This window comes from Melanotaenia boesemani, chromosome 7, assembly GCF_017639745.1.
Source record: "Melanotaenia boesemani isolate fMelBoe1 chromosome 7, fMelBoe1.pri, whole genome shotgun sequence".
Classification (NCBI taxonomy): domain Eukaryota; kingdom Metazoa; phylum Chordata; class Actinopteri; order Atheriniformes; family Melanotaeniidae; genus Melanotaenia; species Melanotaenia boesemani.
The window spans coordinates 22541634-22554993 of record NC_055688.1 but is presented as its reverse complement, the minus strand read 5'-3'; the positions used below and the strand labels follow the sequence as shown (position 1 = coordinate 22554993).

The following is a 13360-nucleotide window of genomic DNA, read 5'->3' as shown; positions in this document are numbered from 1 at the left end:
TGGCGTTAAACTGACCAAAACTTAATAAGACCGTTGCCTCAACTCATTTTTTTCTTTCTACCCTCCCGACAAAGGTTAAAATGGATGCAAGGATACAGTATTTACTGTTAATGCTTGTGGTTCTTCAAAGTCAGTTCAGAGATTTCACGAGAGACTGGCCTGAGGTATGACCCACTTCACATTCAAATACATAAAGTAACCACCAACTATAGCTATAAATCCGAGTTGTTTTGCAGTCGGCTAATGTTAGGGTAAAGATAAGCTTCATGCATCACAACTGTCTTTTTTCTTTTTATATAGTTATTGAATTTTATTTGTTGGCGGTGTGCCGCCTGCCAAACGACAAAATTAATCTTATCCTATTATAACGTAATAACGTTGTAAGAATTTGAAAATTAACTAGTTGAAATGCGGTGTCGGTTAAAAGACGGTGTTGCTCCAAGGTATACTTTTTTTTGCATGTTCTCCCCGTGTATGCGTGGGTTCTCTCACGAGGCTGAACTTAGCTTCCGATTCGAAGCTTCCTATTCGCTAGTTAAGGGAAACTTTAAGGGACCCTTAAGTCAGAACGCGAGTGACTGTATTTCTCTGTTAACACTCCCGTTTTATTGATACTCAATGCCGTGAAACCTGTCCTAGATTATTCTACAGAGTCTACAGAATCTGAAAAACACAGGTGAATCTGATTTAAGAAACCTTTATTGGATGGTTTTTACACAAATTGCCATCTCCATGGCCTCAATTTCACTTGAAAAAGAAATCATATTTTTTGACAAAGATTTTGGGCTATTTTTTAAAGGACATTAAATGTTTCACTAACCTCTCATCCAGTGGTCCATGATCAACCTCTGCCACTGCGTCTTTTGTTGTCATGTTCCTTATTTCTTCCAAGGCCTTTACTGTCACCTTTGTTACAGGTATCATATCCTGATTGTGCATCCATATTATTGTCAATGTTATTATGCTCATACCTCTACATTTAAAAAGGCACCTATTGACTTACCTCTGGCAACATCACAACAAGGATGTATTTAAGCTTGTCATAGGACAGCATGGTGGAGACTTCATCTGAGATTTTTTCACAGTTATGAAGGAAGCCTGTCAGGTACTTAACTATCCTGTCCAACTGTTGGTCAAACAATATTGGAACCCACTTTTGTGTAAATTCAAAGTGGGGCTGCTTCTCACCAGACACGACAGCCTGAAAAATACATGTACTCAAACTTAACCGTACTGTTTGCTTGCTGGAGGTGGCATGGTCATAATGATCGCATAATGATTAATCGTTATGTGATGAACAAAAAGAAAAAGGCGTACCTGCAGTGTATCTTCTGCACCCTTTTGTTCCACAATGAACTTGACAAGCGCTTCATTTTTTTCTGAACGTTCAGCAGCAGCCTCTGCTGCCTTATCCTTCAACAAAAGATCAGTAAAATTATTTGTATAGAGCAATATATAACAATATTGATATTATTATTATGCAAACACACTTACTGATATATTCTCCATCTGCAACAACCTAAATTTCAGAATTTTAGACCAGAGATTAAGTGTTGATGGTTACCCTGACCATAACTATGTGCCCAACATGGGACGTTGGACGCAACTTTTTGGGGATATTTTTCTCAGTGATTATTGTGTCTCCACGCCCGGGGTGCTGGCATTCTTGTAGGCCATCATAGAAATGCCATTTTTGGTCTGTACCCAGTTTGTGGAACGCCACAAAGTGATTCAAAGTACTCAGGTGATACGTCACAGCAGCTGGCTCATACAAGTGACAAAATATATTTTGGGAAATGAGCAGTTTTTTTTTTTTGTTTGTTTGTTTGTTGTTTGTATCATAATAAATCATGCCGATGCAGATTCTCAGTCACCCAGGTCATTCCCATTCAGAAGGTTGAAGCAAAGCATCTGGACTTGTAGAGTTTTCTTGAAAAAAAATACCTTCCCTTAACAGAGGTGGTGGACTTAGACATAATCTTTCCTCCACATGTAACACAGTGCTGTCTCCTATTCTTTAGAATGAGGCTGCTTGGAGGAGCAGAGAAACTCTACAAGTCAAGATACCTCGCTTTAACCTTTTTAATCAAGATAAATCACAATTTTATTGAAAATAAGATTATCATGCAATAATTTAATGTGTATTAAACATATTTGGTAAACTTACTTTCCACAAAGTACTGTCACCAGATTTGGCAAGGCTGTAGGATATTGCTTTTGCTTTAGGCTCCCTGTGTGCAACACCGAGACCAATAAAAGACATGGTAGGCCATGCACAAAGGCTCGCTGCACAATGGTCTGACTTTCAGTGCAGGGATGTGTATCGTATAAGATAGCTGTCAAAAAGACGTATGCATGATTCTAAGATTTGTAGTCGTATTTTTGTGTTAATAAAAGTTTTGTGCACAAATCAAGGCTGTCATATATGTGCGTCTGGTCAATTTTGTGGATTAGGAGTTGTTTTATGTGAGTATGAATCTTAAAGCTGTGAGTGCAAAATCTTGTGAATACAACTCCAATTTCTACGAAGACAAAGTCTCCTATTCTGTGTGGACACGAATTCACGTTTTTGGGTACGAGTAGAAAAGTATTCAGATGACGTCACAAGGGAGGAGTAATCGATCTGCCGATTGTACAAAACACAACAAGCTCCAATTTCAAAGATGGCTGAAGAAATTGCAGCGGGAGGAGCTACCAGCTCAAGTGAAGCATCACAGGTAAGATGTTCAAGCGGTCTTTATTTATATATTAAAGAAAAAACATACTATTTTCAATAATATTCTTTGATTTAAAGACGTACTGCTATAGTTTGCCATGTCGGGTAGTGCTAGCATTAGAAGCTGGCTTGTGCTATTAGCATTGATGTAGCGTGGAAACTATAAAATTTTTATTCTTAGACAATGTCGATTGAAATGCGACTTTTATGGATTTATTAATTACGCTATTTAGTCGATCAGTCTGTCCTCGCCAATCCTCTTTTCCATTTACCCCACTCCCTTCGTCCACCTTTTTTTTTATTCCACTCCTGCGTTGTTCAGAAGCTGAGGATAAATCAATCCATGTACCGGTGAATAACCGTATTTATTATATATGTCATGATATGCATATTTATGTAATCTTCTCTGCCATAAACACGATATTGCGGGGGTTGCGGGGGCGTTTGAGTGACGTGACCTGGGACGCCGATGGAGTGAAGAGACTTAATTCCTCCCAGTAGAAAGTTGCAATGGATTGTCATTTTTGTAAACAGTATAACACGACTTGCGGAGCACCGTTGCTAGGGACGCCAATGCCCCTAGCAACGGTGCTCCGCTGGTTGATCAGATGACAAAGATGATGCTCAGGGAGGAAATATGCCAGATATTTGCCCTATGAGGTTTTACGCGGTACTTAACCAACTTCAGAGTAATAGTGATGGTTAAAGAAATCCATTGCAACTTTCTACTGGGAGGAATTAAGTCTCTTCACTCCATCGGCGTCCCAGGTCACGTCACTCAAACGCCCCTGCAACCCCCGCAATATCGTGTTTATGGCAGAGAAGATTACATAAATATGCATATCATGACATATATAATAAATACGGTTATTCACCGGTACATGGATTGATTTATCCTCAGCTTCTGAACAACGCAGGAGTGGAATAAAAAAAAAGGTGGACGAAGGGAGTGGGGTAAATGGAAAAGAGGATTGGCGAGGACAGACTGATCGACTAAATAGCGTAATTAATAAATCCATAAAAGTCGCATTTCAATCGACATTGTCTAAGAATAAACATTTTATAGTTTCCACGCTACATCAATGCTAATAGCACAAGCCAGCTTCTAATGCTAGCACTACCCGACATGGCAAACTATAGCAGTACGTCTTTAAATCAAAGAATATTATTGAAAATAGTATGTTTTTCTTTAATATATAAATAAAGACCGCTTGAACATCTTACCTGTGATGCTTCACTTGAGCCGGTAGCTCCTCCCGCTGCAATTTCTTCAGCCATCTTTGAAATTGGAGCTTGTTGTGTTTTGTACAATCGGCAGATCGATTACTCCTCCCTTGTGACGTCATCTGAATACTTTTCTACTCGTACCCAAAAACGTGAATTCGTGTCCACACAGAATAGGAGACTTTGTCTTCGTAGAAATTGGAGTTGTATTCACAAGATTTTGCACTCACAGCTTTAAGATTCATACTCACATAAAACAACTCCTAATCCACAAAATTGACCAGACGCACATATATGACAGCCTTGATTTGTGCACAAAACTTTTATTAACACAAAAATACGACTACAAATCTTAGAATCATGCATACGTCTTTTTGACAGCTATCTTATACGATAGATGTGGACCTCTGTTGAATGTAGGAACAAACATCTGACCTTAAACAGTTTGCACTGTAACAGCTAAATCCTGAGCACATAAGGCCAGGGATTAAAACAAGAGAATAAAGGAATGGCACATGTGCAAAAGAGTCATTTATATGAAGGACTTGTCCACATTCCACATTACCTTTTAAATGCAAATTTTGTATTTTTCAATTATTTGAAGGCATTAACATCAGTTATTGTTTCAGTATTTCACATTAACATATAAGGATATTTTCATATGCAAAATATCGCAGAGATTAAAGTCAAATAAGCATATAATTTGCCTTGCAAGCTTTAAAAATATCAGTAAGAAATGACAAAAATGCATACTCATGTTTTACATGGTAGTACTCTTAAAGACTCACTGGCCCACTTATCAAGGACAGTCTGCAGACTACCAAAATCCTCACACCTAGAAAATTAATAAAAAAGGAAAATATAACTAATTTTGTAATATAAAAATATTAAAAAATTTATATTTGCTAAATAAATACATAATAAACAGTTGACAACACTGACTGATAAATACAATACATGCAAAAAATTTATAAAAAAAAGTGAACTTACACTACATCAATGGAGGTGTATGTCCTTTTTGCCACTGGACAAGCTTCATTGAGACATTTTTGTTGAATTTCATTTTTTAGCAGAAAATCCAGTCGAGAGACAACCATGTCTTCTTCGGTGCCAAAAGCATCCCATGATTGTCCTTGAAATCTCCCAAGGGTCTTCAGCCACAGCAATTTTCCCTGCGACCACTCCTTTTTTTTGAAAATGCTCATGAACACTAAGAAGGGTCCATGGGTCAAGACTTGCTTTGCTTTTTAAATCATTGTTGACTCCTGGTCTTCTCTTTATTACCAAATGCAGCAAGTAAAGAAGGTTGTCAACTGTACAAGTATTTGTCATGGCTATTGCTCCCTGTTCTGTCATGCCATTTCCTCCCCAGTGTGGACAGCTTCCTGCTTTTTCTTGTGGCGCTGGACTTGAGGTGGTTGTGTTTTTGTCAGTGGTATCAGCCACTGTCACAGGTTTTTTCTTTTGCCTAGCAGCTCTTTTGTTAGCTGCTGGCTGTTTGACTGCTAATGCTGGCACAGGGGAGCTGAAGTACTTGGATGTCCTCTTTCTCCGTCGCTTCCTCCATGTCTCCTCTTGTGAAACAGCAGTTGTTTCTGGTCCCTCACTTTTTGACTGTTCAGCTGGTGTACTCTGGAGACCTGCCTGATGAGTCACTGCCATACCCTTCAATCTTCCAACAACAAATTCATGTAGGACTTGAATGAAATCGCCTGCTCTTCGGTGTAACTTTGATGACAGGATGACACATTTTATCGTGCGGAACCAATTTTCTACAACAGCATTACTTTCTCGAGTTTTACCGAAATCAGACAGCATAAGCCCACTCCAAAGAGGAACTGTACCAGCAAAGTGTAAAATTAGGTCAATAAGTGACTCACAATAATGCTGGTTTGTCTGCCCCTCTCCCTCTTTATCATCTTCTTTATGTGATTCCTCCTGAGCTTGCCTGGCAACTCCTTCAATCAGTGGAAAAAAGGGTGAGGATTTTGTGAGGGCTTTTTGAGTGCTGTCAAATTCAACAGGGGTTTCAGCACCATCGGGATTTAGAATATTTATTTGGTCGGTCTTTTTTGTCTGGATGGCTTCTTGCAAAACAGACAAATGTTCCACATACATCTTTGTCTGGGTTCTTGAACTGAACACAAAGACCACAGACCTTGTAATTGACAAGATCTCTTGAAGTTCTGTTGAATTCAGGAAGAGTGCAAAACAGTACAGAAAAAGCTGTTTGGTGTTCTTTTTGCACTGGACTTTTGACACCTTCATGCTCACAAGTTTCAGCATGTGAGCAGCACAAAGGTGTAAAGTTGTGATCTGCACTGAACTGTTATTTTGACATGCTTTGAAACAAAGCTTGAGGTACTCCTGAATGGTCATTGTGTTAAATGCCTGAACCACAGCATCATGGCCCAACTGAAATCAGTTTCAACCTTTTGAGGTCTGAGTTGTTTTTGAAAAACCTTGTAGTAGTCACGGCGCAGGCATGTTAACCAGTGCAAGATAGTTGGAGTAGACTGATCTGCTGTTAGCATTTCTGCAACAGGTATCACAGTTTTTGTTGTTGATTGACATGGAATGCACAACGCATAGTAAAGGACTGACTGGCTGGTTGGGTAAGGTTTTTCAACTACACTGTCAGTAGCATCCAAATAAAGAAAACAGCTCTCATTTTTTCCTAAATCTTCTAATACACGCAGCTGTGACTCAGAGTAGCAATGTACAACAAAAGGGGTCATTGCCACATACTGTACACTAAGGTGCTTCAGTTTTGAGCTTCCTTTTTCCTGATCTTGTTTTTTTTTGTATTTCAAAGCACTCCTTCAAGACATCCCTATCCAGGCGATTACTAAGATTTCTATCACTAGATATTTTATGCAACACATGTATTGATTTAACATTAGAAGAATTTCCTGCTAACAGCTGTTCTTCGTCTGCACTGGCAAGCTGTTTTGTTTGGACTAGCATGGGTTTTAATTGTCCAAGTGTCTCTGTCAGTTTGGTGCGTTCTGGTTGCAGACAGTGCCGTTTGTGCTTTTCATTACAACTATGACTGACTTTTCCTTGCACTGTAACATTGATGGTTATTTCATCTTGTGTACCATTTGGATCTTCTTTTATTGACATTAAATATGTGGTGCACCCTGCAAATTTGCACAAAGCTTTCCCTTGCCAATAATCTGTTTGAGTCTTTCAACTGTCAGTGCATTTGACTTTATTATTTTTAAAAGAAAGGACACAAAATTTGTTAATAGCAGCAATTTTGGAGCTAATCAGCTCAGTCCAGCCTTTCCTTAGTACTCTATATTCTTTCTTTGGGTTTGGATTGATTTGAAACCATTGCTCCCTTGTCAGACTAATAGAAAAATTTGGGGGACAAGATGGGATTTCAGTTCCAAAGGACAGCTTCCTCTTTATTTGAATATTTTGGGCAGGTTCTGTGGGTTTGGTGACTGAATTGCAGGAAGGACAATGCCATGGAGAAATGGCAGCTATATCTTCCACACTTTGGTAGCCAATACAGGCTGGATAAAACCAGTCTTTACAATGACTGCACTGAGCATAAGGCTCAGTGGGATTGTTTGGCTGTTTGCAGATACAAAATAAGGTATCATCTGGATAATTTTCATTTGGGTCAGTCATTTCCTCCTCTCTGGTTTTCTCCACTTCATCTACATTATCCCTGTGAATTATTTCATCCTCATCATGTCCCTCTTCTCTTTCTGTGCTCTGAGGGCTGTGTACATCTCTTGTCTCCAGATTGTTTTCCTTTGTTGTCCTGATTAGCTCATCTTCATTGCTCATCTCTAACATTTTTCCATCTTTTTTACTCATCTTCTGCCTCAGCAATGCTCTTGTTCTCACACATTTTCTGTCACTGTGCCATATAGTGTACAGCCACTTCTTTTTTTTTGACAGTTTTGTCATTAAATACAACATTTGCCAATGTTTCACAGATGGAGTTGTTCCAGGACATTTTTTTCTCAAGATTCGGAAACGCTGACAGTTCAGACACTATCTTGTCCTCTCCACCTGACTGCATCCATAAGTCTGGACAGCCACGTCTTTGGCCTTTTTTCAGCTTTTCCATAGTTAAAGCTGAGAAAATAAAACATGTATTATTTAATACTTCAAATTAATTTATATTTTTCTTTACCCCGGAAAAACAGGGGATAGGTCAGATGGCGTTAGAATTCTATGTTGTCACTCCATTCTCAGCATCACATGAGCTATGAATATACCATCACTATGAATAGGCTACATTCATAATATGCTAATTTTTGGTAAGAAATATATGGTAGCCTATGGGAAATAATTTAGGGTCTCCTTTGTGACTTTCAGGTGATGTTTGGGACACTAAATTAGCTATCACTATTGATTCATTAAAAAAAATGCTAAAACTTAAAACTATTAAAAGAAATATATATATATATATATATATATATATATATATATATATATATATATATATATATATATATATATATATATATATATATATCCTCTTGACTACCAGGAAAAACAATACTGTCCAATGACATTTTTTTTAAATCCCCAATCTTTGTAAGGTACCAAAGCCCCACCCCTTCACATTTGGTATCATTGAAAAGCCCTAAACGTCCTCTGTAGATAGCAAAAGGAGTTAACTCGGTAGAATGCAGTGTGTGGGAGATATTCAGGTTAAAAAATGTCCCCCACAGAGCACAAATTTGAACTACTGGTAGTCAGGAGGATATATGCACACACGTGTTTGTGTGTGCATCGGTGCTGAACACCGCTGAGCACAGTAGTTACAGAGGAAAACTGTAAATGCGCGGCCATGTAGAGAAAAGGCATGCTGTTGTGCACATGAGACAAAAAAAATAAATAAATAAAAATAAGGCTAAACAATTTAGACCTGTCTTCTAACCTTAAATAACTTCTGTTTATTATCTAGTGCGATATAGAAAACACTATTAAACAAAATTATCTTGGCCTTCAAAATGGGGCGGGGCACCACATTATAATATATTAATAACTATAATTATAACGTATCATAACATAAACCATACTGAACTAAAGCTACCGAGTAAATGTTTTAAATACATTTAAAAAAAAATCAATTTCCATCAGGCGGCGCAGCTGATTTGCTTCAGATAGCATTTACAATTTACAGCATTTAGCAATTACAACATTCTTTATAATTGATAGCAAACGTTGGAATTTTCCAATATCCATACAGGCTAATGTGGTTAAGACATATATGTTTTGTAACTGTAAAAAATTTTTTACTGACCTTCCCAAATTAACAAACCATAGGAGGGCAACTATTTAATGTATATATTTAGTTGGTATTAATTACTCTCTCACATGTTATTCATATGATTCATGTAGTATTTTCTTACAACATCAAAGCTCACCTGCTTTGATCCCTGTCTTGCTCTTTTGAATTGATTGGCGCATGCGTGAATTTAAATACGTAGTGAGAAACGCAGACCAACCCCCCCCCCGTTCGGAGAAAAACACAAACAGAAACTGACATTAGTATGCCATTTTGGGTGTTGGTTATAGTAATGTCCTGATTAGCACCACACTGTTCCAGGTTTATATACAATTGCATCTGCCTTTACTGCATTTTCACAAATCAGAGAAAGGTTTCACAAATCACAAACTATGTTTTTCAGATTCTGTAGGCTCTGTAGAATAATCTAGGACAGGTTTGACGGCATTGAGTATCAATAAAACGGAGGGTTAACAGAGAAATACAGTCACTCGCGTTCTGACTTAAGGGTCCCTTAAAGTTTCCCTTAACTAGCGAATCGGAAGCTAAGTTCAGCCTCGTGGTTTTCTCCGGGTTCTCCGGCTTCCACCCACCGTCCAAAGACATGCATGATAGGTTAATTGGTTATTCTAAATTCTCCCTAGGAGAGAGTGTGCGTGTGAATGGTTGTTTGTCTATCTGTGTTGGCCCTGCGACAGACTGGTGACCTGTCCATGGTGTACCCCGCCTCTCACCTGTTAAAATGCTGGGATAGGCTCCAGCTAACCTGCGACCCGTATGAAACTGGAAATTAGCAACCCTATAGCCAGAAACATATCTGGACTGCCAATCACCACCGTGCAACAACACTAATCCCCCAACACAGCAGCCTCAGCAGCCGTTTTCACTGATGTAAGTGTCAACATCAGTAGGAACAGAGTTCCTAAACTGCTTTAAAGCAATGAAGTCCAGGTTTTAATCTCCAGGGTTGCACCTAGAGGTTAAAATGAGTGACTAGGTCTCTGACAAACTTTGTGTGTCTGCTTACTAGACCTTTCCCACCTCTGGTGGTACACTTCTGGCACCAACTCATAAGCTTTTAACACAGCAGATTTAATTGTAACATAAACTGTACTCTGAGCCACACTAAGATCTGAATATGCTCTGTCTTCGACCAAGTTCTCTTTTAAAATTACTTTCATATTCTCTTTCAAGCATTTATTACAGGCATTCATTCTAAAGTTCTCTGCAATATTTACTAACTGCACCCTTGAACAGCAATCCAGTAACTCCTTTGACCTTTCAAATATTCCTCAACTGTAGCCATAATGCTAGAACCCGATCGATCAGCCCAAACTACCAAAACATGGACAACATGACTGATGTGAGAAAAAAAAAACCTCCAGAACCAGAACTGTCCCAGACACAGCTCCAACATCACCGGAGTCCAGTCCCTCTAACTGCCTACAAGGAGCTGACTAAGCTCCCCGCTATTCTTTATGTGCCAGCGGTGGGTACTTATGCACCAAAACCTGCAAGCCTAGGGAATCAACCAGATAAGTGGCGACTCCATCCACAACTTCAGACATGCTCCCAAGACAACTACTCTAGCTACAGTAGACACCACACTACCAGATCCTCCTAAACAAACTCAAAAAGGAATCCGGTCTGAAGCCTACAAGGACAGAACAACTGATTTACTTGGGCTGTGCACTGGACAAGTAGAGTGAACTTTCACAACACAAACTCTTAAAGAGACCAGAAACTTAAAACACAACAACTAAACATAATTGCTTACCAAATGCATCAATCCCTCCAAATTATAGAAAAAAAAAGTACTTCTGACTGCTGAATTGAAACAACCAAAAACAAATTACAACCAAGCATGAAAAGGCATGAGAAGGCAAGACAGAACAATTAATTTCTTTGGTTCAAGCTCAAAACAATGTTTTCATCTCAGATCTTGGGTAATTCTCCTTTGTTTTCACTGCGTTTTTAAACTTTTGTTGCACAGGACGGAGTGAAACTTCCAGCCAATTGTAACATAGGGATTTTGGCACGTGAGTGCATTGTAATTTGCTGGCTTAAAATTTACATCTAGTATTGCAGTGGATTTAATAATAGCTTTTTCTTCTTGCAAATTATTCACTATGTATATCATTATGAATGGCACTTAGATGCTACAACAATTAAACTTTTCACACTATTCTTATATTCAGAGATTTTGATTTTTGGGTTTTCATTAACTGTAAGCCATATTCATTCAAATTAGAACAAATAAATGCTTGATATCTCATTTTGCATGTTATTTGTTTTGTTTATTTATTTGGATCCCCATTAGCACAGCAAAGCTGTAGCTATTCTTCCTGGGGTCCAGAAAATGATGTTATGAGTCCATTTGATATATTAGTTTACCTTTTTAAGTGGAATTACTAAAATAAATTAAGTTTTGCACAGTATTTTTTTTTTGGTTTCGTCTGCATATAAAGTGCGTTGCAAATGGATTACATGTCAGGGAAAAAAAGATGTCCTTTCAATTCTACAAAAAACCCAACCCAATAGGTCTTGAACTCATTACCAAAAAATGTTTTTTTTGTGTGCATGAGAAGCCAGTATATAGAATAGAGACCTCTCAGACCTGCAGAATGACTTGAGCAATCTTCAGGAGAGGGTGAGAGCAGCTATCTGATTTCAGAGTAGTAGGCCAACAAGACTGCAGGAAAGTCTTGTCAGTGGGAACAAGCCTAACCCAGAAAACCAACTGCATCTGGTAAACGTTTTGTAGTGATCTGATTTAATTTTAGTTGATTAATAGCTATTTACCCCATCTTGCATTACATAAGCCAACATCTAGTTGCTGTTCACTAACAAATAATGCAACAGCGTTGATATATAAATTTTTGTATGAATGTTGTGAAGGAATACTACAAATACATACATAAGGCGTCACATAATCCATCATTTGTAACTGATCATTTTTTGGTATTTTTATGCATATTCTGTTTGTTTGACAAACATACTATTAATAAACCTTTTAGGTTTAACTGTTTTAGAATGTTATGTAGAAATAAACAAACTATTACTGAAATTAACCATTTCAGGACAACATAAAGCATATTCAGTTTCACTAAATTGAAATTAATCTTTGTTGTAGGAAGATCTAAGTTGTATCATTGCTCAGACCATACATATTGACCTTTGTCTGCAAAGTAGTAATTTTTAATGCTTATTCTTGGCAGATGAAACCTGTGTGGAGAAGAGGTGATGAAGTAAAGGCAATACGTCACTACGATGTCCCCTCTTGTTCTGACATCCCGCCAGCACTACCATTTGAATACTTGGACCATGATTCTATCCCAAAATGGAAGAGTGTGAATCAAGGCTTAGAATTCAGTGACCCGATGAAAAGAAAATTTGATGGCCTACAATCCATTTTTGAAAAACTCTGGAATGAAGATGTCACATTGCCTTTGTACGTGTTTCATCATGTAAACAACACACCTCATGCCAACTCAGAACAAACAAGACAAGTAAGTTTGATTTCTTTTTATTGCAACTTTGGTTTAAAAAAGATTAGGATCTAGAGTCACAATTCAGAAGTAAAACTCTATGTCCCATTGCAGGATTTATCAGTGTTAAATGTTTTTAATAGTTTTATATAACTTCCTATCCATATCTATAGCTAAAGTAGCCATACTGATAGTCTACCAGGAGTGTTTTGAGTAAACAGACCGGTGCAGAGACGATGTCAGAGTCATCCTAAAGGCCCATCATTACTGGTTAGATATGCAGTTATATGTTATATATTGTCATGTTACATACATCGAATGAAATTTTGAACAGAGCAAATAAATACATCTTAACAAATTAACCAAGTTGAGCCTCAATGAGCCATCATTCAGCTCATCGATATTTAAAAATGATCTCTCTGTAGAACAATATTACACAGTGGGATCACAGCAGGACTTAAATCTAAGGTAAAGTCTTAAATAAGACATTTTATCATCTTTTCCGAAAACCGAGAGTGCCCAGGCTCAACTATTAATTTACTTTTAATCATTATCTCGAGAGGGCTGTTTTCTCATGGAAACTGGACAATTTATCTTATTGTGATTAAACGAAGTTTGTTTTTTCAATAACGAGATGATAAGGTGGGTGTACCGTCATCTTAAATACACTGA

The 13360-nt window shown here is 37.9% G+C and overlaps 1 protein-coding gene across 1 annotated transcript in view; it reads left to right on the top strand.

Moving 5' to 3' along the window:
* LOC121643384 (serine/arginine repetitive matrix protein 2-like) overlaps positions 1 to 13360 on the top strand; it is a 45923-nt gene continuing 32563 nt past the window's right edge. Inside the window, exons 1-2 of the mRNA XM_041990773.1 lie at positions 1 to 164; positions 12419 to 12709. Coding sequence (XP_041846707.1) covers positions 81 to 164; positions 12419 to 12709 — 375 coding nt within the window. The 5' untranslated portion in view covers positions 1 to 80. The remainder of the gene's footprint in view (positions 165 to 12418; positions 12710 to 13360) is intronic.